This window comes from Gymnoscopelus microlampas (genome assembly GCF_963454915.1).
Source record: "Gymnoscopelus microlampas genome assembly, chromosome: 6".
Lineage (NCBI taxonomy): Eukaryota > Metazoa > Chordata > Actinopteri > Myctophiformes > Myctophidae > Gymnoscopelus > Gymnoscopelus microlampas.
Window position 1 is genome coordinate 32,273,890 of NC_139943.1, and position 23,037 is coordinate 32,296,926.

General features: G+C 44.7%; 2 protein-coding genes, 1 long non-coding RNA gene and 1 pseudogene across 4 annotated transcripts; 3 read left to right on the forward strand and 1 right to left on the reverse strand.

The window, feature by feature from the left end:
- Window positions 1-742: 742 nt before the first annotated feature.
- On the forward strand, window positions 743-2,380 carry LOC311046955 (copine-3-like; the record flags this gene model as incomplete). Its single annotated transcript, XM_084059534.1, has 1 exon — window positions 743-2,380. The coding sequence occupies one exon, from the start codon at window positions 743-745 to the stop codon at window positions 2,378-2,380; it is 1,638 nt and encodes a 545-aa protein (XP_083915660.1).
- A 1,545-nt stretch (window positions 2,381-3,925) lies between these two features.
- LOC311047626 (actin, cytoplasmic 1-like) lies at window positions 3,926-5,053 on the forward strand (the record flags this gene model as incomplete). Its single annotated transcript, XM_084060406.1, has 1 exon — window positions 3,926-5,053. One exon carries the CDS (start codon window positions 3,926-3,928, stop codon window positions 5,051-5,053), a length of 1,128 nt encoding a protein of 375 aa, XP_083916532.1.
- Window positions 5,054-9,677: 4,624 nt separating this feature from the next.
- On the forward strand, window positions 9,678-10,102 carry LOC311047212 (ATP synthase subunit delta, mitochondrial-like; annotated as a pseudogene). Its single transcript has one exon. The product of its transcript is annotated as an ATP synthase subunit delta, mitochondrial-like (transcript).
- Window positions 10,103-21,819: 11,717 nt separating this feature from the next.
- LOC311047112 lies at window positions 21,820-22,716 on the reverse strand. The gene is made up of 6 exons (XR_014600935.1): window positions 22,690-22,716; window positions 22,559-22,600; window positions 22,441-22,476; window positions 22,207-22,266; window positions 21,948-21,995; window positions 21,820-21,859 (listed from the first exon to the last, which is right to left on the reverse strand). It is a non-coding gene; the product is annotated as an uncharacterized lncRNA (long non-coding RNA).
- Window positions 22,717-23,037: the final 321 nt, after the last annotated feature.

Consider the following 23,037-nt stretch of genomic DNA (forward strand, 5'->3'; position numbering starts at 1 on the left):
ATGAGGTTAACCCGTTATATTATACCTCTATGGGTTAACCCCATATGGTAACCGGAGTCCCTCAGGGCTCTATACTAATGTGTTTGCATACATATATGCCCATATATGGGCATATACTGATGACATCAAGTATACGATCTCCATGTATGGGCATAAAGGGGACAAGGACCGACAGAGATCTCTATATATGGGCATATCAGCATGCCCATACACGGCATATAGATAGATCTCTCTATCTGTGTTTCTGTCTTCCTATATCCCTTTTATGTGCATACAATATGGCATTCCATGTCAGCCATGCCCAAATATGGAGTCCCACCCAGGCATCAGTGCTATGACATGATATTATTGATGACAGATCAGGGTACTCCATATATAGGAATTTGCGGATTTATTACATTGAGTACAGCCGATCCGACCAACTTCCCACTCAGCACATCACTCCTTTGGGTCATCAGCAATACACACACTGAATGTAAGTCGATCGGTTGGGCGGTTCTCAAGGAATAACGATAAATGGTTACCATATATGGTTATTTACATCAACCTCACACGTGATTGGATGAGAGAGGCATAACTGGCATCATGCCTCGTGGCCAGCCTGGGTACTTAAATTGTATACTGGTCTTTTAGCAGTTACTTGACATTGTGTTGATTTGAGAGTCTTGACTCACAGTTGCATAAGCCTGATTTTCAAGCCTAAAACAACAAGCCTATACCAACCTATACAAAGGCCTATACCATGGCTTCTACAGGTGGAGCACCAATGCATGGTCTGGGGCCCGATCATTGCATGACCAAGGTGGAACTAACCATCTCCTGTGAGAATCTTTTGGACAAGGATGTCCTGTCCAAGTCTGACCCCTTGTGTATTCTGTACATGAGTCACTCAGGGTCCCAGTGGCATGAGGTCGGTCGTACAGAGATGATCCTGAACTGTCTCAATCCAAAGTTTGCAAAGAAGTTTGTCATGGACTATTACTTTGAGATGGTGCAGAAGCTTATGTTCTGTGTGTATGACATAGACGACAACACCAATGACCTGAGAAATCAAGACTTCCTGGGACAGCTGGAATGTACCTTGGGACAGATTGTGTCCTGTAAGAGGCTGAACCGACCACTGTTGCGGAAGAACAATAAGCCTGCAGGCCGTGGGACCATCGCAATATGTGCTGATGAGATAACCGACAGCACAGTGGCCAATTTTAAAGTATCTGCCAGAAACTTAGACAAAAAGTATATGTGGTGGTCAGACCCATTCCTGGAATTCTACAAGAAGTCAGAAACTAGATGGCAGCTGGCCCACAGGACAGAGGTGGTGAAGAACAACCTGAATCCAACATGGAGACCCTTCACGATCCCCTTGCAGTCTCTCTGTGATGGAGACATGGAGAAACCAATAAAGGTTCTATGTTATGACCATCGTGAATCTGGCTCCCATGCACTGATTGGAGAGTTTGAGACCACAGTCTCACGCATGCAAATGGGAACACACCTAACCCCGGCTGAATTTGAATGTATCGACCCAAAAAAGTTACAAAAGAAGAGAGACTATAGAAACTCTGGGGTCATATGCGTCAAGCAGTGCCAGGTGGTGAAGACTTATACTTTCCTGGATTACATCATGGGTGGCTGTCAGCTCCACTTCAATATTGCCTTAGATTTCACAAGCTCCAATGGGGACCCCATGAGCCCCCAGTCTCTCCATTACATCAACCCTGAGGGCTACAATGAGTACCTGTCAGCAATCAGGGCTGTGGGCAGTGTAATCCAGGACTATGACAGTAACAAGATGTTTCCTGCCTTTGGATTTGGAGCCCGGATCCCTCCTCAATGGGATGTTTCCCCTATATTTCCTATCAATTTCAACTCATCAAATCCATTTTGTGATGGTATAGAGGGAGTGGTGACTGCTTACCAGCAGTGCCTGCCCAAGGTGAAGCTCTATGGTCCAACCAACTTTTCCCCAGTCATCAACCACGTCGCCTGCTTTGCTAGGCAAGCATTACAACAGCACTCTGGTTCTCAATACTTTGTTCTGCTCATCATCACTGATGGCGTGATCACAGACATGGATAAGACACGCACTGCCATTGTCGAAGCTTCCCGTTTGCCGATGTCAATCATTATCATTGGGGTTGGCAATGAGGACTTCAGCGCCATGGAGTTCCTTGACAGCGACGACCGAATCCTGTATTCACCGAGCGGCGATGCTGCAATGCGAGACATTGTCCAGTTTGTTCCCTTCAGACAGTTCCAAGGGGACAGGGTGGCTCTAACTCAGAGTGTACTTGCAGAGTTGCCAGACCAAGTTTCCTCCTTCTTCAATTTATTCAACCTGAAGCCCCCCAATGTATCCAGCTCCTCTACTCCTTCTTAGAAAGATGTGTTGTTGATCCCGATGGCCTTTGTTGCACTCTCCCCATTTCCTGTCAGCCTACAACTATCCTATCCATAAAGGCATAAAAGTCCAAAAGAAAATCAAAAAAATAAATAAAGCTGTGTTGTTGGTGAACATCCATTGCACTTAAGGTAGTCCAACAGATAAAATAAGGCTGTTATGGATAATAATCTCAGATTGAGATTAACAGTATTACTGCATCAATCAAAAGAAAACCACCTAAATGGAAAAAAGCGGCACTCCAAAATAAAGATTGCAAGACAGTGGCTCAGATGTGGTTTCTCATTTTATTGAGATGTGAACGCTAACGCGTTTCGGCCGCAGCCTTCCTCAGAGCAGATTTAAAAAGTGTAAATTACTGCATCAATATTTGTAATATAATCAATTCATATGTATTGCTCCGAAATGAGCCATTCTGCATAATGAGCGGTTTCATTTTGGGTCCTCCGCAGACCCGCAGGCAGACATACAGATATTCGTGGGTTTTCGGTTCTCTGAAACAGTTGATCCAATGGAATTGGCACTTGGCACTGTACACCCCCGGGTCATCTGGGTCACACACAGAGTTTGAACGGTCAGTGTCTATATGTTCAGAGTTATGCCCGGAACATATAGACACAGAGATTTCACAAATGAATTGATAGATAGATTCCAAGACATCTGATCGATTATACAATTAGCCCAATGGCAAAAGAACATATGATCGATAATACAATTAGCCCAATGGCAAAAAAATACAAACAAATCAAACTAATTTTTATTTTATTTTCGGAAATAGCTCATGTAGATTTTTTTTTTTGATTTTTTCAAAATAATGTAGAAAATATTTGTGGTTAAATGGTTAATATAAAACTGAGACCTCTGGCAAACCCAGTTATGGTTATTATGTTCCGAACTCACCTGTGATTGGCTGAGAGAAGTAGTTATTTTTAGGGCATGGCACTGTAGGGGCCAGGCCATCTAGAGTGTGTCTGTGTGTCCGGGGCTAATCTCACAAACTGCTGTCGATAAGTTTCCATATGTTTTATACTTTTTGAACTTTTTATACGTTTTATACTGGTAGTCAATGGAGGTCAGTTTTGGCTGAAATTTCTAGCCTGGTAAACCCTCCCTCCGGAAATCTCATTTGATTTCCGGAGGGAGGGTTTACCAGGCTATGAAATTTCTGCTTTGCCAGATGTACCAGGAAACAAGATGGTCTAATGACAGCACGGCCTTCCATGTGGATCTCGGACTCCAATGACTTCTATGATGACAGTCATCTATGATGTCAGCACTATGGCCTCAGTCATCTCCGTATGGTTACTACATTCGAACCTCACACGATTGGCTGAGAACCGCAACCTACGTCACGCTTCGGTTGACAGACTGCGTATTTAAACTGTATAATGGTCAGACTATACTCAGTTATTCAAGCTAGTGAATTCAGAGCAACATAAAAGATCATACACACGTTCTGTGCAGCATATAATTTGCCTGAAACTGGTTCCCTTAGTGAAAGGCCCACCCACCCAAAGTTCAGCCATGGACGATGAATTCCAAGCAGTGGTTATTGACAACGGATCCGGTATGTGCAAAGTCGGATTCGCTGGAGAAGACAACCCTCGTGCTGTCTTCCCCTCCCTCATCGGTCGCCCCAGGCATCAGGGAGTGATGGTGGGTCTGTCACAGAAGGACACCTACGTTGGTGACGAAGCCCAGAGCAAGAGAGGTATCCTAACACTGAAGTACCCCATTGAGCATGGAATTGTCACCAACTGGGATGACATGGAGAGGATCTGGAACCACACATTCTACAACGAGCTAAGAATTTCCCCTGCGGAGCACGCCGTCATGATGACAGAAGCACCCCTGAACCCCAAAGTCAACAGAGAAAAGATGACCCAGATCATGTTCGACAACTTTAACACCCCTGCCATTTATATTGCCATCCAGGCCGTGCTGGCCCTGTATGCCTCCGGTCGTACCACTGGTATCGTCCTGGACTCTGGTGATGGTGTGACCCACACAGTGCCCATCTACGAGGGCTACGCACTGCCCCACGCCATCAAGCGTCTGGATATGGCAGGTCGTGACCTCACAGACTACATGATGAAAATCCTGACAGAGCGCGGTTACTCCTTCAACACTACAGCCGAGAGGGAAATCGTGCGTGACATCAAGGAGAAGATGTGTTACGTCGCCCTGGACTTCGAGCAGGAGATGGGCGTCGCTGCCTCCACTTCCACCGTGGAGAGGAGCTATGAGTTGCCTGATGGACGTATCATCACCATAGGCAATGAGAGGTTCCGCTGCCCAGAGGCCCTCTTCCAGCCTCACTTCCTTGGTATGGAGTCCGTAGGCATCCACGAGATTACTTACAAGTACATCAAGAAGTGTGATGTGGACATCCGTAAGGACCTGTATGCCAACACAGTGCTGTCTGGAGGTAGCACCATGTACCCAGGCATTGCTGACAGGATGCAGAAGGAGATCACAATGCTGGCCCCATCCACCATGAAGATCAGGATCATTGCCCCAGCAGAGCGTAAATACTCGGTCTGGATCGGCGGTTCCATCCTGGCCTCCCTGTCCACCTTCCAGCAGATGTGGGTCGCAAAGCAGGAATACGATGAGACCGGCCCCAGCATCATCCACCGCAAATGTTTCTAAACAGACATCTCCTTTTTACCTAATTCAGCTCTGCACAAAACCATGTCGACACCACACATTCTCATACACTTTCAGACGCAGTTTTCCAGAAAGGGTAGAACAGAGATAGAAAGAAAGAACAAGGAAGACAGTTTACATATGTCAAACATTCCTGATGAGAAAAATATATACATATCGTGCATGAGGCCAATAAAGACAGGTAGGCCCTCATCTGAAGAGAGTGCAGAGGAGCAAAAGAGAAGAATAGAAGAAATAGCAGTCGGTTGAGGAGTAAGTATAGTAATTAGGCCAGGATAGTTTCACATGTTTTAATTTTTTGTATGTCTTGTTCTACTTTTAGCATATTATTATGTTTTTCATTTTTGGACAATATGTTTATTTTTACTTTTTTACGATATAGTAGTATGAAGTCCAATACACTTCAGCTAAATTGTGAACAGAAGGGTTCTGGTGCTCAACGGTAAAGGACAGCATATACAGTTATAAGCAAACAGGTTTTACCTGGGCACTTTTATATAGTCATGTGAGTTACACCTAAAATGTGTAACTCACATGAATCCAAAGAAATCTTTGATTCCATTCCAGACTGTTGTGGTAATGTAAGTGTTACTTACGTTTGGAATCCAATTCACAGGTACAAAAGTCAGGTCTCAGTGTTTGAGAATGTTTTTTGTTTTTATCGCAAATCCATGTCCCCAGGTACCACCTAATGCCCCAGTATAAGGAATCAAATAGCAATAAATGTAGCAGTCTGAGGGAGTGTTAAGGGAGCAGATGATGTTTACATGTGGCAAAGGAATTATGAAGGTGTTTTCATATTGCAAAAAGATAACAAATATTTTCATTGAATCAAAACTAACTGGGGAGCTCCTTAATAACGGGTGTGCAGGATATAAGATGAATGCATATTAATCCTAATTTCTATTTACAGAATATAATGTTATATTAGAGATATTATTACTATGGTTATACTGTATTCTTTACAGTTGACATGTATACAGCAGGATGAGACTTATCAAAAATATATAAATATAATAATGGCAGAAGTATGCAACAACTTTAATGGCATTGCCATCATTTACTTAGTTACAGCAGTCTGTGCTGTTTGTGTATTCAGACATTGCCAACCTGTGTTAATGACATTACGACCAAGTGTGAGTAATGCTGAACTTATACTCTGTCGCTTGCCGAAAAGATCTACAAGCGCACAATGTGTTGCGTTATGAGCTTGTAGATCCAGAACACCTCTACTCAGAATAAGACTGATATACCCCTCACCAACAGAGCACATATAGTATTTATGGTCTTGCACAAAATCGTACGTTTTAGGTTTCAGAGTACTTAGTGCAGTACTTGAAGGTCCGTCTATAACATCAGCACTATGTCTTCCTATTGAAAGAGGAAAAGCAGAAAAAGTAGAGGCCAACATGATGAAAGTGCTGTACCTTTGTGAAGGTAACTTTTTGAGTAGCTCACCTGTGAAATATGGTTGGTTTGCCATCAACCTGATGGTAGCCATTCCTGTAGTCTATGTGAGGGAGTACTGCCACCTTCTGGTCAAAACTGTGCATTGCCAGTCCCACCTTTCAGTTTTATACTTAAAACATTGAACATAAACAATTAAAACATGGGGCTCATAATAAGATACATACGGACAGTTTTGTTTTAACCTACAATGTATACATCTTTCATACAGTATGATAACGTGATCATCTTATTCCTGTTAGTATGGAGCGAAAAATAAACTTCTAATCAATGTAAACAATGCTTTTACAGTGCACAAATGTATAGTGTGTGTGTGCGTGCGCATACTTACTAGGACAGCTCCAAACAATGTGTAGTGGCCGCATCGATGGTGTGAATTTCTTCAGTGAAAACCTAAAAAGATGTAGAGACTTTGCTGTTGTTTGTCTGGACTCTCACCTATGACCAGTCCAGTATGATGGAACCTGTCAGGGGTTTTACCCCCACCGGCATTACTCTCAGGGTTATTGAGTCACTCAAGCCTCTCCACCACGGCAAGGTCACAGCAAGAGGAGAGGAGGTTGCCCTTAAAGGCGCACTTCTTAATGGTTATAATCGGTTTCAAAATCAAAGCTACTGTACTTGCTAATGGTTTATGATTTTGTTCTTTTTGCATCTCTACACCATTACTCCCCCAATTTAGTCCTTGTGAATTCCTAATTGTGCTGTGAACTGTTGCTGCCTCTGTCAATGAGAGGCTGTACACATCAATATGCATTCTTCTTTTCAAAGGATGCATGGTGCTCTTCTAGCCTGCAATGTCACCTCACCAGGCTGTAATGAGGTGCTGACTTCAAGCTTCAGATTTGCCTGGGAAGTCTAAATATCTATTATTTCCAGATGCATGTATAGGATAGGTGTTCTGGATCATATAGGGGTGGCTCCAATCACTTAATCGTGTCAGGCTAGAATGCTAGTTGCGGATATCAGGTGAGTTTGTGCATCAAGGTAAGGCAGTCAACCAAGTATAAATGACACATAAATAAGTTCAAATGATGTTTGATACATTGTGAACAAAAAACGTCGAGTTCTCTCGCTGCTTAAATACGATTCTGTGATGACGTAAGTGTGATATCACACCTTTGACTCATGCCAGCCACCTCTTTTCACCTGACAATTGAGTATCAGGAGTACGTGGTGTGCAGGGTTTTGCACCATCTCCCCTAGATCCTTTCCTCACTGAACAGTCACCATCACGCAGGTCTCTCCTGCCTCAGCAACAAGGACATTAATCCTTGGATCAGTCCAATACAGTCCAATGATGATGGGCCCTCTTTCCTCGGGGGGCTGGAGTTGGAGATACAAAGCCGTTGTTCCTTCCTCCATGTAAAGGGTGGTTCCTCCATGGTTTTGGATGGTAAGCTCTTACACTTACGTGATGATGCCTTCTTGAGGATGGCCTGTGTTATCAGCTCACACAGGTTGTAATGAGGTGATGATTTCAAGCTTCAGCTTTACTTGGTCAGATTCAATCCTGATTTCTTTCAGATGCACATGTAGGATAGAAGGTGTTCTGGATCATTAGGTGTGGCACCAATCACTTCAAGGGTGTCGGGTTAAAACACTACATGCGATGATCAGGTGAGATTGTAAAGCAAGGTGTTACAGTCAATCAAATTACATCTAAACTGTTGCTATGTGATACTAGTTCAGTGTCTAGTACGGTTGACCAATGTTTTAATAGATGGTGAAAAAAAAACGTCGAGTTCTCTCGCTGCTTTCCGTGATAATTTTAGTGTGATGTCGTACGTTTGTGTCATTCCAGCCGCCTCTTGTCACCTGACAGTGAGTAGTTTCACTGGGAGAACATGGCACTCTGAGGTCCGTGCCATCTCCCCCAGGTCCTCTCCTTTCTGAACAGGCACCACCGCACGGCTTCTCTCCTGCCTCAGTGACAAGGACATTAATCCTTGGATCAGTCCAATATAGTCCAATGATGATGATGGACCCCTGTTCCTCGGGGGGCCGGAGTTGGTGCCTGACTCCAGCATGGAGGGGGAGATGCAAACCTGTTGTCCCTTCCTCCGTTTGCAGGGTGGTTCCCCCATGGATTCCTCTGGTGTGGATGGTAAGCTCTTACGCTTGCGCGCCAATGTCTCTTTGAGGATGGCCTGCGTTGTCACCTCACCGGGCTGTAATGAGGTGCTGACTTCAAGCTTCAGCCTCGCTTGGTCAGTCTCACGCCTGACTTCCTTCAGATAGCGAGAGATCAGTAAGGAGAGTTCATCCTCAGCTTTCTCGTTACAGATATCCTCCGAGGTCTTCTTCCCCCTCACCTCAGAGAGGGGACGAGGAGCCTGTTGCGTGCGACGGCAATTATTACCTGTTTTGCAGCCATTGTTGGGTGGAAGGTGGACCCCGTTAAAGAGACATGCGGTGGTCTTTTTCCTTTTTATCTGGTCAGTGTGGGACTTCTGGAAATGTCTCGTCTTGAAGAGTTGAGGAGTTTGCTGCTCCTGATGGCAGTCCTTACCAGTAGCATTGCTGCGTGGAAGGTAGATGCCAAAATGCGGTTTGTGGTGCTGAAAGGGACAGCTGCAGTTCAGACAGCCAGTCGGCAGGGTCTCAAAATGACAAAAAATGTTCTTCTTGTAAGAAGTGACCTTGTGGTCTATCTGGCGGCCACGCCCCATTTGCCATAGTTTAGCATTTATGCCCATAGATTCAAAGAAGTAACTGATCAGCAGTGTTCATACAAGAGAAATACTGTAGTTTCTCTTCGACGGTTTGAACAGAAATGAGGTCAGTCTGACCAGTATACACTGTGTAAGTACGCTGTCTGGTCTCCAAGGCGTGACGTAGGTTACGCATCTCAGCCAATCGCAAACAGACCTCGCTGTTGGTGCGCCTGCTTGTGATTTAACAATACAGGGTCTAATAAGGGAGTTGGCTTCCATTAGTATCTCAGATGTCATGTTGATGATGTCATACTGGCACCGTGAGGTCATATCACTGTGGCATCATGTTGACTTCCAAATATAGTTATTCGCCTCTCCGTTGACATTTAAAATACTTTTGGGCAGTTCGAGCGCACACTGACTGACTTGCTTGGGGGTAGATCTGACTTAGTTTAATCTTGATTAAAAACTATTTAACAATTATGATGGCAGCAAGATTTCTTCGTTGTTCTTTCCCTATGCTGAGGCACGCACGCTGCTATGCTGAAGCAGCCACAGGCTCGCATCAGATGTCCTTCACATTTGCTTCTCCAACCCAGGTGTTCTTCAAAGAAGAACCTGCACCTGCAGGTGCTCAGGCCCGGGGTTGTAACAGTTTTCAATGATGATGGTTCCTCTGCCAGATACTTTGTAAGCAGTGGATCGGTGACAGTCAACGCAGATTCTTCAGTACAGCTGCTAGCAGAGGAAGCTATGCCCCTTGACCAGCTGGATATTGCAGCTGCAAAGGCCAACCTGGAGAAGGCCCAGCTTGACATGTCCACTGTGCCTGATGAGGTGGGCAGGGCAGAGGCTCAGATCAGCATAGAGGCCAATGAAGCCATCGTCAAGGCTCTGGAGTAGACCTGTGGTAACATTAACCTTTTGTGTTGGTACTTTGAAGGAACTGAAAACGGTCCATGTTTATCTGTTTCCCAGCCCAGTCAGTAATTGCAAGGGTTTGTGCTAGCTTTGTACAGTTAGATGTAACTATCAATAAATATATTTGGAATTATTACTTATTTGGTCTACTGCATACACTAGAAACTTGACACACAGAGTGCCAAAAAAGTAATGTTTGCCAGACCCAGGGGGTCGGCCTACATGAGGCTTTGTCGGTCGGTCGGTCGGTCGGTCGGTCTGTCCCTCTTTTCCTCTGCACACATGTCATGCGAAGTCCAGCCATTCAGATTTCAACCACTAGGGGTCTGGCAGTGCTCCGAGGAGCACTTTTTCTAGTTTTATAAAACCTTGCACATATGTAGGACATTGAATGGAACAAAACGAGTCCCCATCACATATTAGCTTGGGAATCATATACACTGCTTGTCTACTGTCTCTGAAGGAGTTCAACTTTGGTGAACTTTGACCGGGCAGCAACCAATAGCAAAGAAGCGTGTGTGGTTAACCACACTTGACTATCATTTACTATAGTTTTCTTAGTGATCAAATGTGTGACCAAAATACACTCAAATCGACTACAAAACAGCACCCAAACAGGCAAAATCATAAATCGGCGCCCCTGGTTGCAATGGCTCTTTCTCGATAGACACCCAACATTTTGCCTTCCCAAAATATAAATCCTGGCTACGCGCCTGGTTCCTTCATACATGGGGTGTCATTTGCTGTCGGCTGTGAGGGGAGGGCCAGGAACGCTACGGCAGCAGCGTGATCTAATATGAGAGTGACGTGTCATAACTCACGCTAATAAAAAAAAAAAATCAACTTTTGTGTATTCTTATATCAAAAGTCACTAAAAAGCCAATCTTTATTCCTTCCCCACTGAGCATTTTTCGGTCTAATAGACGTACAAAACACGTCTAAATGGCCCCTATACGGCTAGGCTAAAACGGGTTTATAATTGGTCTACTGGTGAAAGTTTTTTAGCGGTATAGGTTTAGCCTAGCCGTTTAAAAGACGTCTATTCAACGTCTATATATATACCTCTTAGACGTTTGTTAAACGTTTATTTTTATATCAAATGTATACCCCATAGACGTCATTTAAACGTCTATTTAATTATAAGGATATGAATACTTATAATTAAATCCAGACGTTTAAATAAGATCTAAACTTATTAGCATTAGATAGACTACCTTTACAAGACATATTTTCATTTAAAAGCCTCAATATTTAATGAAGATCCAGCTTCTCTATTTAAAAGAAAAATACTAAAGGGAACAAATTTAACCTGTTATCCTTACCTTGATAAATGTGGTAATGTAGTCCCAGGATGTTCTGACAATGTATTTACATTGTTATCTTTAAGGATATTTTAAACAGCTTTGAGTGTAACACTAATGTCATTTGTACTGTACAAAAGGATATAAATAAATGTATTTATGTTAAGATTTGACCATCCCTCAACTACATTTCAACAATTTTTCAAAATTGAACTTTTTTTATTCCTTAACTTATTTTTCTACTCATATTGAGTGAAACAATGGAGGTGCAGGTAAGAGTCAAGAACCAAACCAAATATAACAATTTGTTGAACTTTACTATACTTTGCTATAGACAAGCACACACACATACATATTTAACTATCATACACATGATCCCTCCCCACACACTCAGTTTATTACACACACTCTGCATCTGCGTAAATAGCAGGCAAGCAGCAGCCAGCTTCCCAAATTCACTTTGCCCAAAACTGTGAAAACATGCTGTGCTCTGAAATTGAATTAGAACTGCCTTAAGTTTTAGATAGGATTTAGAAACACGGCGGTATGTGCGTCTTCTGGGAGCTAAAGCAAACATAACTTGTAAGTTAATGCCTTTGAACACTGCCTCCAGGGACAAATCAAAGGCATTCTTCTTCTCACCATACCAATACTCATCAAATATATCTCCACATTCCACTTTGAAAGGTTAGGCCTACAGTATATCTTTGTCCTGAAAGAGGTATTTTTAGAGCCTGTTAAAAATCCTTGTGATATTATCACTATCAATCCTCACAGGTTGATCAATTCTTGAAAGTGGCCAAAGAGCACAGAGATTGTGAAACAAAGCAAAAACTGCATTTCAAAGCAGTGACCTGGCTTAAAAATCTTGAAAATGATTGACCAGGAGAATAAAAGTGTGACAGCAACATTATGAAATGGCTTGCAGCAACAAAGACACAAGGCTAGGAACATGCATGCATGCATCACGCATCACACACACACACACACGCATCACACACACACACACACACACACACACACACACACACACACACACACACACACACACACACACACACACACACACACACACACACACACACACACACACACACACACACACACACACACACACACAAATATGCAGGATTATGGTGGTATGGTGCAGACTTCAAATTTTCAAGGGGTGAGTAATCGATAGTCATTTTGGGGTCCTTGGGGTCCTTGTCCTTGGCCTCTTGTACCCCCCCCCGCCACTTCGAGCTGGCGCCTGCTTGAAGTGGTCGGCTATTGAGGCGCTGACCTGGGCCTCCGTTGCCTCTGCAAAATTCTGCCGAACAGCTTCTGCAATCAAAACAATGACAAATATCTACTCTCAGACTTGACAGTAGCCATAACAGAGATTGCCACATATAGTCCAGACAAATTGTCATTTGTTAATGTATGTCATCATGTCAGTCACACATTTATAACATGAAGAAGCATCAACAAAGAACTAGCACAGACAATTGTTCTATTTACCCTGGATGAGGGAAAAAAAGTTTGTACTTGTGAACAGGGCCGAAATTGTATCACATTTGACTTGCAATTTGTTTGTACTATTGCACTCTTCTCCTTTAATAAATAATCCAGAATAAAACTCACAACAATAAAATATAAATGCACAATAAAGTGCTGGGTGCGTAATTACTGTGAGTCCTATCTGAACTAATTGTTTGTCGACTACGCCACTTTTGTTATAGAGGGAAGTCCCCTTTGAATACACTTTAACTTCTTCTTCAGGCTTTCACAGGTTCGAGGTTAACTGGTAAGTTTCAATACTTTTGGTTTTGAGAATACAACACTGGCATGAGAATATCCCTTTAAGAAACTGGACACGAATACAGTGTATCAAAAAAGGTAAGTCATATTTATTGGGTCCCTAATACATTGGCTTCTGTGCCTTAAAAACAATAAAATAAACACTATACTAATAAAACCTATATAAACATACAAAACACAATTAATCTACACAACAACTATAAAATAAATTATAAAGTTGTGCAAATTACGCGGGGCTTAATCACAAGGGTTCCTTAGCATGGGGGGTTTCTGTGCAACAAATACTTTTCAAGTAAAGTGCTGTGCCAATAAAGTGCTTCAAGATACTCAACACGGTTTGTTCAGGGGTAATGCTGCATGTCCATATATGGGGGTAAGATGGGAAAGGGTTTGAGGCCAGTCGTCTTCGTCTTCTCTCTTCTTTCTCTCCGCCTGCAATTATAGAGATCTAGACCAGTTCACTGTGCATTTACACGATACATTTGCGTTGTCTCAGGCAGTGGTTATACAGGGATTCAACGTTGCTTGTTCGAATACTCACTCGCCAGCCAGGTTTTTACACCTGGCGCTGAGTTGGTTGCGTATGCAACGTTATCGCCACTTTCCAGTCTCAGCGCTCCTTATATGTTCTGGTCTCACTCGTCTCTCATATGGTCTGGTCTCACTCGCCTCTTCCTCCCCTTCGGTTCGATCGCTTTCTCCTCTTGGTTTCTCCTTTGAATGTAGGCACACCTCGGCTTCCAAACTCCTAGGTGGCTGGTATGTCTACTTCATCTATGCACTCCTCTACTCCGTGTCTCGGCACAACCTTCCCCTCTGCTGTCCTTCTCCTCACTGACGCCTCTGTCACTTGGGTGCTCTGTTCTCTCTTTCAAACGGTCCCGCCTCCGCTTTTGTACCTGCCAAACCACACCTCCCTCTTCTTTCATTTGTCCGTGGTGACAGTCTGTCTGGGGACATTGGCCATGACCGTGGCCTTGGGCGTGACCGCGTGACTGCCGCTCTGCCACTCAATGTCTCTCAATACATGTGACCAGGGGATCATGGGGAAAACAATTATAAACAATACAGTGCGTAATAATAATTGGTACAAAAATAATAAGATGGTGGGGTTAAATGAGGCAATTATACACATTAAGCACCAATAAAAACAAATTACAAAAGTTTTAAGAACCCCTCATTTCACCCTTGTCACATTCCCCCCTACTTTTTCGTTGGCAGTCCCTGGCAACTGGTTCTAAACGTCATGCCCGTACCTCTCAGGTGGCTGTCCTTGGTTCGCTCTTCCAGAGCGCCGCGGACCTTCAGGTTCCCTAGGACCGGGGAAAAACCCTACATAAGGCGGCCATATTGGTCCCACCGGTTCGGCTACTGGGGCAGGTTCGGGGCTCTCCATCGGTGACCTGGGGGCTATACACACTTTTAATGCATTCCTATGGATCGTTCTATCTCGCCCTCCTTTTTCAGGTCGGATCCTGTATACTAGGCCCGCATCCCCCACCCTCTCCAATACCACAAAAGGTTCTGGGTCCCACCATGGGCCCAGTTTACCTTGTCCCTGTCGGTTCCGGTTTCGTACCCACACCCTCTCTCCAGGTAACAATGGTGGCATACCGGCTCGGCGGTCATAGACCTGTTTACGCTGTCCTGCTATATGCACCATTTTTTTCTCGGCTGTCCTATACGCTGTGGCCATTCGTTTCTGGTGATCTTGCACCCAATCTCCCACTCCCATTCGATTTTGTGACAACGGTACTCCTAATGCTACATCTACCGGACGCCTCAGGTGGCGACCAAACATTAAGTACGCAGGCGCATAACCTGTCGCACCATGTTCAGTATTGTTATAAGCGTGTACCAACTCAGGTAAGTGTTCATTCCATCTGCCTTGGCGATCAGTATCTAGAGAGCGCAACATGTTTAACAGTGTTTGATTAAACCTCTCCACCCCCCCATTACCAGCTGGGTGGTAAGGGGTGGTGCGACTCTTAGTAATACCGTATGTATGACACAATTGCTGCATTAATTCGGATTCAAAATTCGGGCCTCGGTCCGAATGGAAACGAGCCGGGCAACCGAATGGCTGAATAATATGTGTCCAAAGCGCACGGACAGTCGTGGGCGCAGTTTGGTCACGCGTTGGAATAGCCCAACTGTACCTGGTGAATAAATCGGTTGCTACAAGAATATTCTGCCATGCGTCATTCGGCCTACCTAATGTGAGAAAATCAATAGCCACTACCTCCATAGGATACGATACTTCGAATGGCTGTAAGGGGGCCCTGGGCTCTATCCTGTCTTTCAGTAGGCTGCAGGCAACACAACCTCGCTGGAACTGTCGCACCGCCCCCTCCATGCCCGGCCAGTAGAACCGGCGCCGAAGCTGCGCCAAAGTCCGGTCCACTCCGGCGTGTGCCGAGGCCTCATGGAGTCCTTTCCACACCTCCTCTCGTCGCGCCCCTGGACAAACAAGCTGTAAGTAACATTCTTGTGTATGCTGATCAATCACTTGCCTATACAACACATTGTCTCTGATGCGCAACCGGTCCCACTGTCGTAACATTTGCCTGGCTTCCCGTGACCAACTCCTCTTCTCCATAAGGGTAGGCAGTTTCCTCCGCTCTACGCAACTCTTCACCATCTGGATGTCCGGATCTCGATCCTGTGTTCCCCGCCACTCAGCTCCAGCCCACCCGTCCTCTCTCTCCACCGGTGCCAACTCCACTACGGCCACTCCTACAGGTTGAACAGGGAACCTAGACAGGGCATCTGCGTTCGCATTGCTTTTTCCAGGTCGGTACTTTATATCATAGGTGAATGATGCTAGCTGGGCTGCCCAGCGCTGTTCCACCGCGCCTAGTCGAGCTGTTTGAAGATGCGCAACAGGATTGTTATCTGTATAAATCGTAAAATGAGCGCCAGTTAAGTAATCTTTAAATTTTTCGGTCACTGCCCATTTAAGTGCCAAGAGTTCTAATTTAAAGGAGCTATAATTTGCATCATTTTGTTCGGTAGGGTGTAGACTTCGGCTGGCGTAGGCGATTACTCGCTCCTGGCCATCTTGGACCTGTGCCAGAACGGCGCCGAGCCCGCGGCCACTCGCATCAGTATACACTACAAACGGTCGGTCATAATCTGCATAAGCCAGTATTGGAGCCTGCGTAAGGGCAGTTTTAAGAGCATCAAACGAGTTTTGGCATTCAGGGGACCACTCTATTTTACACTGATGGGACTTCACATCATTCGGGACTCCGATCAACAAACTATTTAACGGCCTAGCTATGGCAGCAAATGAGGACACGAAGCGGCGATAATAACCAGCCAGACCTAGAAAAGCGCGGACCTCGCGGACAGTCGAGGGTGGGTTCCAGTCTCTTACCGCAGCCAACTTTTCAGGGTCCGGGCGCACTCCCTCTTTGTCTACAACGTGGCCCAAGAACTTTACCTCCGGTTGGAGAAGCTTGCATTTATCGAGGCGCAGTTTCAATCCGTGTCTCCACAGCCGCTCGAAAACCTGGTCAAGGTGCTGCATGTGAGAGGAAAAGTCAGGTGAATATACAATAATGTCATCGAGGTACACTAATAATGACTCTGTCACCTGGCCACTCAAGCATCGCTGCATTAATCTTTGGAAGGTCGCGGGGGCGTTACATAAACCGAACGGCATACGTTGGAACTCGAACAGTCCTAAAGGGGTGGTAAACGCTGTCTTTTCTCGATCCCGAGGGTCCATACCCACCTGCCAATAACCGCTGGCCAGGTCGAGTGTGGAGAACCACTGAGCCTTGGTCAGGCTTGTTAAAGTCTCTTCAATCCGAGGTAAAGGGAAGGCATCTTTGTGCGTCACGGCATTCAGTTTACGGTAGTCGACACAGAAACGCCAGCTGCCATCTTTCTTCTTCACCAGGACAATGGGCGCTGCCCAGGGACTGCAACTCTCTTTTATCACTCCCTTGTCCAGCATGTCACTCAATAAGGTCTTCATTTCTCTATACATGGAGGGCGGCAGCGGTCGGTGCCTCTCGCGGATGGGTGCCGCGTCTCCAGTTGGTATTTGGTGTTGCACCACGTCCGTCTGCCCAAAATCTTCATTATGGACTGCAAACACCTTCTTCCATTTACACATCATCGCATGCAGCTCTTCTCTCTGCTGGTCAGGTAGGTCATCTCGCCGGGTCAACGCCTCCATCTCCTCAGGTAAGGTCTTCACGGGTCCCTCGTCTTCGATGCTCACCAGGGACACTTCCACGGCTCCGTCGGTTCCTAGGGACAGGTTCAGGTCTCGTCGTCCACGGACGTCGGCCTCCTCCACTGGATATAGCTTCCCTAACTTTTGATGTCTGCCCACGGTCACGCTATACGCGTGGGGGTTGCAGATGCGCACGGGGACTCGGCCATTACGCACGGTGACCAACGCTCGGGCCACTCCCAGATCAGTTCCTTCCGGCATGGCCTCCATCAGGGCCTCGTATTCGGCTCCATTTGAACCTTTCCAGGCACGGCCCCATACTACTAACTCACTGCGGGCGGGGACTCGGATTCTCCGTCGGCCGACAGGCCACACATAGCCCAATGCTCCGTCTTCGTGGGTCACTGCCTCCACTCTCCTACAGGCGGCGAATGCTTTTTTCCATGGTGTCCTCTCCTGTTGGCATGGAAACACAGACCTCCCAGAGAGTTTAAATAATGCATGCCACACTGCGTGGACTACGTTCATCCCAATGATCAGCGGCTCAATACAATGTTCATCTTTTACAATTACGATTCCTCTTCCCGGTATTTTCAGTCCTTCTAATTCTAAATCGAATATGGCATAGCCAGAATAGGGTAGATCAAGGCCGTTTGCTGCCCGTAGGCTAAACACCAGAGGCCCATTTTCCATTTTATCTTGCGAGAACTTTTCGTTAAACAAACTCTGCTGCATCAATGTGACTTGAGACCCCGTATCTAATAAACCCCTCATTTGGACTCCCCCCATTGTTATCCCAATTGTCGGACATTCCCCCACAAACACTTCATTGGCCCTTAACTTTTTTTGTGAACGTTGCACCTCTGCCCCCCGGACCTCGGCGACAGGGCGTACTAGTTTAACTGACTTCGGTCGGATCTACAGAATCTCGCTATATGACCCGCCTGTCTACACTGGCTACATATCGGCCTACCTCCTTCATCCCATTCGTAGCGCTGAGAGGCCGTATACCGTCGCTCAGGTGGCGGTGGAGTGCGCGCTCGTGCGTCATTGGTGCCAGTGCGGAGGAGCGGTCTGATTTCCTTCATGAGTTCCTGCGTGAATCCTTGCATTTGAGTTTTTACGTCGTCCATGATTTCCTGTTTTAATTTTTCTCTCCAAGCAGGGTCCTGAGAAGGGTAGGGGACAGAAATAGGATTAACAGCGTGGCACGTTATTTCAGTAGTTCCATGTTCAGCAGCTAACAGGTAGGCTTCTTCGCGTAAAGCAGCAAAATCTTCATCTGGGTGTCGTCGAGCATATATTTTTAAGGCTTGGCCCAGGGGGCCCTCAGCTAAACCCATAACAAACTGATCACGAAGAATGGCTTCGGAGGGAGCGGTGCTTGGGTCGTGCTGCCGCAGCCCACAAAACAGCTCTCTAAGTCTCAGGGTGTAAGTTTGTACATTCTCTCCTGCGCGCTGTGCGCACCGATAGAATAGTGAGCGCATTTCTGCGACAGAGACAGTTTCTTTATATAAAGCATCTAAGTATTTAAAAACTTTTGCCACTGTGTCGCGTTCGCCCTCCTCAACCACACTAATCTGCCGTTTAGCTTCGTTGGTTAGCGTTTTAATTATAATAGCAACTTTCCTGATTTCTGGTAGTTCCTGGGTACTTAATAATCCTCTAATCTGGTCTTTCCATTCCCTATATTTACTCTCGCCTTCTGTTCCACCAAAGGTGGGTAACCATGGGGCACCGGGATACACCGCCATCATCATCATTCTGAATCCGTAAAGCAAAAAACAAAAAGCAACAAAAACAACAAAACAGTACAGTTTCTCTTAAGGGTATTCTCATGTGTTTGTTCTCAACCAGTCCTGCCGCCAACGCCAAATATGTGAACAGGGCCGAAATTGTATCACATTTGACTTGCAATTTGTTTGTACTATTGCACTCTTCTCCTTTAATAAATAATCCAGAATAAAACTCACAACAATAAAATATAAATGCACAATAAAGTGCTGGGTGCGTAATTACTGTGAGTCCTATCTGAACTAATTGTTTGTCGACTACGCCACTTTTGTTATAGAGGGAAGTCCCCTTTGAATACACTTTAACTTCTTCTTCAGGCTTTCACAGGTTCGAGGTTAACTGGTAAGTTTCAATACTTTTGGTTTTGAGAATACAACACTGGCATGAGAATATCCCTTTAAGAAACTGGACACGAATACAGTGTATCAAAAAAGGTAAGTCATATTTATTGGGTCCCTAATACATTGGCTTCTGTGCCTTAAAAACAATCAAATAAACACTATACTAATAAAACCTATATAAACATACAAAACACAATTAATCTACACAACAACTATAAAATAAATTATAAAGTTGTGCAAATTACGCGGGGCTTAATCACAAGGGTTCCTTAGCATGGGGGGTTTCTGTGCAACAAATACTTTTCAAGTAAAGTGCTGTGCCAATAAAGTGCTTCAAGATACTCAACACGGTTTGTTCAGGGGTAATGCTGCATGTCCATATATGGGGGTAAGATGGGAAAGGGTTTGAGGCCAGTCGTCTTCGTCTTCTCTCTTCTTTCTCTCCGCCTGCAATTATAGAGATCTAGACCAGTTCACTGTGCATTTACACGATACATTTGCGTTGTCTCAGGCAGTGGTTATACAGGGATTCAACGTTGCTTGTTCGAATACTCACTCGCCAGCCAGGTTTTTACACCTGGCGCTGAGTTGGTTGCGTATGCAACGTTATCGCCACTTTCCAGTCTCAGCGCTCCTTATATGTTCTGGTCTCACTCGTCTCTCATATGGTCTGGTCTCACTCGCCTCTTCCTCCCCTTCGGTTCGATCGCTTTCTCCTCTTGGTTTCTCCTTTGAATGTAGGCACACCTCGGCTTCCAAACTCCTAGGTGGCTGGTATGTCTACTTCATCTATGCACTCCTCTACTCCGTGTCTCGGCACAACCTTCCCCTCTGCTGTCCTTCTCCTCACTGACGCCTCTGTCACTTGGGTGCTCTGTTCTCTCTTTCAAACGGTCCCGCCTCCGCTTTTGTACCTGCCAAACCACACCTCCCTCTTCTTTCATTTGTCCGTGGTGACAGTCTGTCTGGGGACATTGGCCATGACCGTGGCCTTGGGCGTGACCGCGTGACTGCCGCTCTGCCACTCAATGTCTCTCAATACATGTGACCAGGGGATCATGGGGAAAACAATTATAAACAATACAGTGCGTAATAATAATTGGTACAAAAATAATAAGATGGTGGGGTTAAATGAGGCAATTATACACATTAAGCACCAATAAAAACAAATTACAAAAGTTTTAAGAACCCCTCATTTCACCCTTGTCACATACTCTTGAACGCCCTCTTTTTTTGCTGCCCACCACCGGACATATCGTATTTCCGCATCAGGCCATTGGTGAAAAGTCTGAAACAGATTTTTTTTTAAAGCAGATACATTCTCAACAGCATGCGCTAGCAGCTTGTAATGAAGACAATGTATATGGAACAGCAATAATACACTGACTACTACCACATTGGAACCCCCCCCCCCCATTATATTTATTTTTCTACAGTGTCATGTTATTAAACTTCAATTTGTATTCATACCTGTCCAGGATCTTTCTTGTACATGCCCTCACGTCGTACCCCCCAATGTGGGACAGCTTTGAAATCTGTATGATATTACAAATTATCAACATTGATGTAATCGTTTTGAATTCAAATTATTTAAAGCATATCCTTTTTTGTATTTACCATTGAACGTCGGAATCGTTGCTTCTCCAGCTCCTTAGACATGAGGTTGAACTCCTCGTCGTCGTCTATTGGCAACGCTCCACCCTCATCATCACTTTCTCCCCGATTGTTGAGTGTCCTCAATTCATCGAGGATCTCCAACAGCGTCTCCACAACGACCTTCTGAAACTCTGAGTAAAAAAACAAAATATTAACCTAAACACTTGCCTTAACAGATATGACCACTTTATTTCAAATTATTTTAAAACCTTAAAATACTTCCATTCTTACTTCTCGGGCATAGGGTAGTCGTACACCTTCTTCTTTGCTGTTAAATTATAGAATGAAACAATAAATGTTGTATTAAAGGTTGAGAGTCTGGTGTGGCTGGCTATGTGATGCTGCTTTACTTTTGGCTTGTCAATACATAAAATTAATTGTTTTCCAAGATCAAAATCTTCCTCTCTCCCCCCCAGTAAGATCACTGCCAAACTTGATAAAAATGTACCTTTTGTAATCCTGGGACTTTTTGGCCCTCTACTTCCAACACGCTTTCCTGATGGTGAAAGACAAGCCAATTACATTTCATACTTGCGACATCACTATTTAAGATTACTGCTATAGTCAATCTGTACCTTGTGGGGTCTGGCCATTTCTGAAGACTGACGGTCTATTTGGTGGGCTAGGAGTCTCTGTTGAGAGAGGGCTAGGAGTCTCTGTTGGGGGAGGGGGTAAAGGAAGTAACTCATATTACAAAGTCACCAGTTACACTGTATATCACTGTGAAACTAAATACTTTTTTACCTTGTTGAGTCCTTTGCCTTGGACTCCTTCGACTTGGAGTGCGATGCCCTGTTGAGGGCAAAACAAATCTAATTGCACATCTTAATTACACCATCGTCATCACTGTTACAGCAAATACAAATCTATCTTTGATAGTCCTGTTTCTTTGATTGAAACTATAGCCACGGTCCACTGGGGTGGAAAACAATTAAATTATACATCCAAATTAAATCTTTGCTATGCCATCTCAAAATCTGTCAGCCTTGCCATCTACACTTACAGTTTGATCTCTGTGAGAGAACATCCCTGGCTAGTCTAGTAAGCCGGATGTTGCTGTCATCTGCAAAAAAAAAATGTTTTAATGTTACAGCTTTCACATACAGATCTATTATATAATCAAATAAAATGTAAAACATTTTTCTCTGTACTGCGAATATCATCTGTTGATGACGAAAACTTCAGTCGCCGACTGCACAATCACCCTTGTGATCACCTCTGTACTCAGAACACCTACCTTGTGGGGTTCCAGCTCTTCCACCTCCACGTTTAACTGTTTGGGGGGGAGGGGGGCAATTAAATGTCTTATTTACACAGTCAACATTGTGATCACTGCTATAATCTTTCAAACTTACCTTGTGGGGTCCTGGCCTTGGTCTGCACTGGACTGCGTCGAACTGTTTAGGGGGCACACAGTAGTATGGGTGTAAGTATATATTACTTACACCCATACTACTATAAATCAGAAGAGTGAATCAAAATGTACCCTCGGGAGTCCGGCCTCTGGTGCGGAGTAAATACATCTTTAAATGGAATTAAATGTTTTAATTTAATTTAAAAATAAATAGTTTTAATCCGAGGGTATGCGGTTAACCTAACTCAGAGATTAGACGCCTCTGCCCTGCACAGTCTGAGAGAAATCACAAAACCTTAATAACAGAAATAGTCTAGGTAAGCTTAATTAATTGCAAAACATGACACCCCTTATTCAAAACAGATGGCGAATGCATTCTTCTCTTTATAGGGCCTACACTGAGACCTTTATGAATTGAACCTCACAGTCTGCAATCAGTCAGTCAGTCAGTCAGTCAGTCAGTGTCTGGTTTCAGACGAA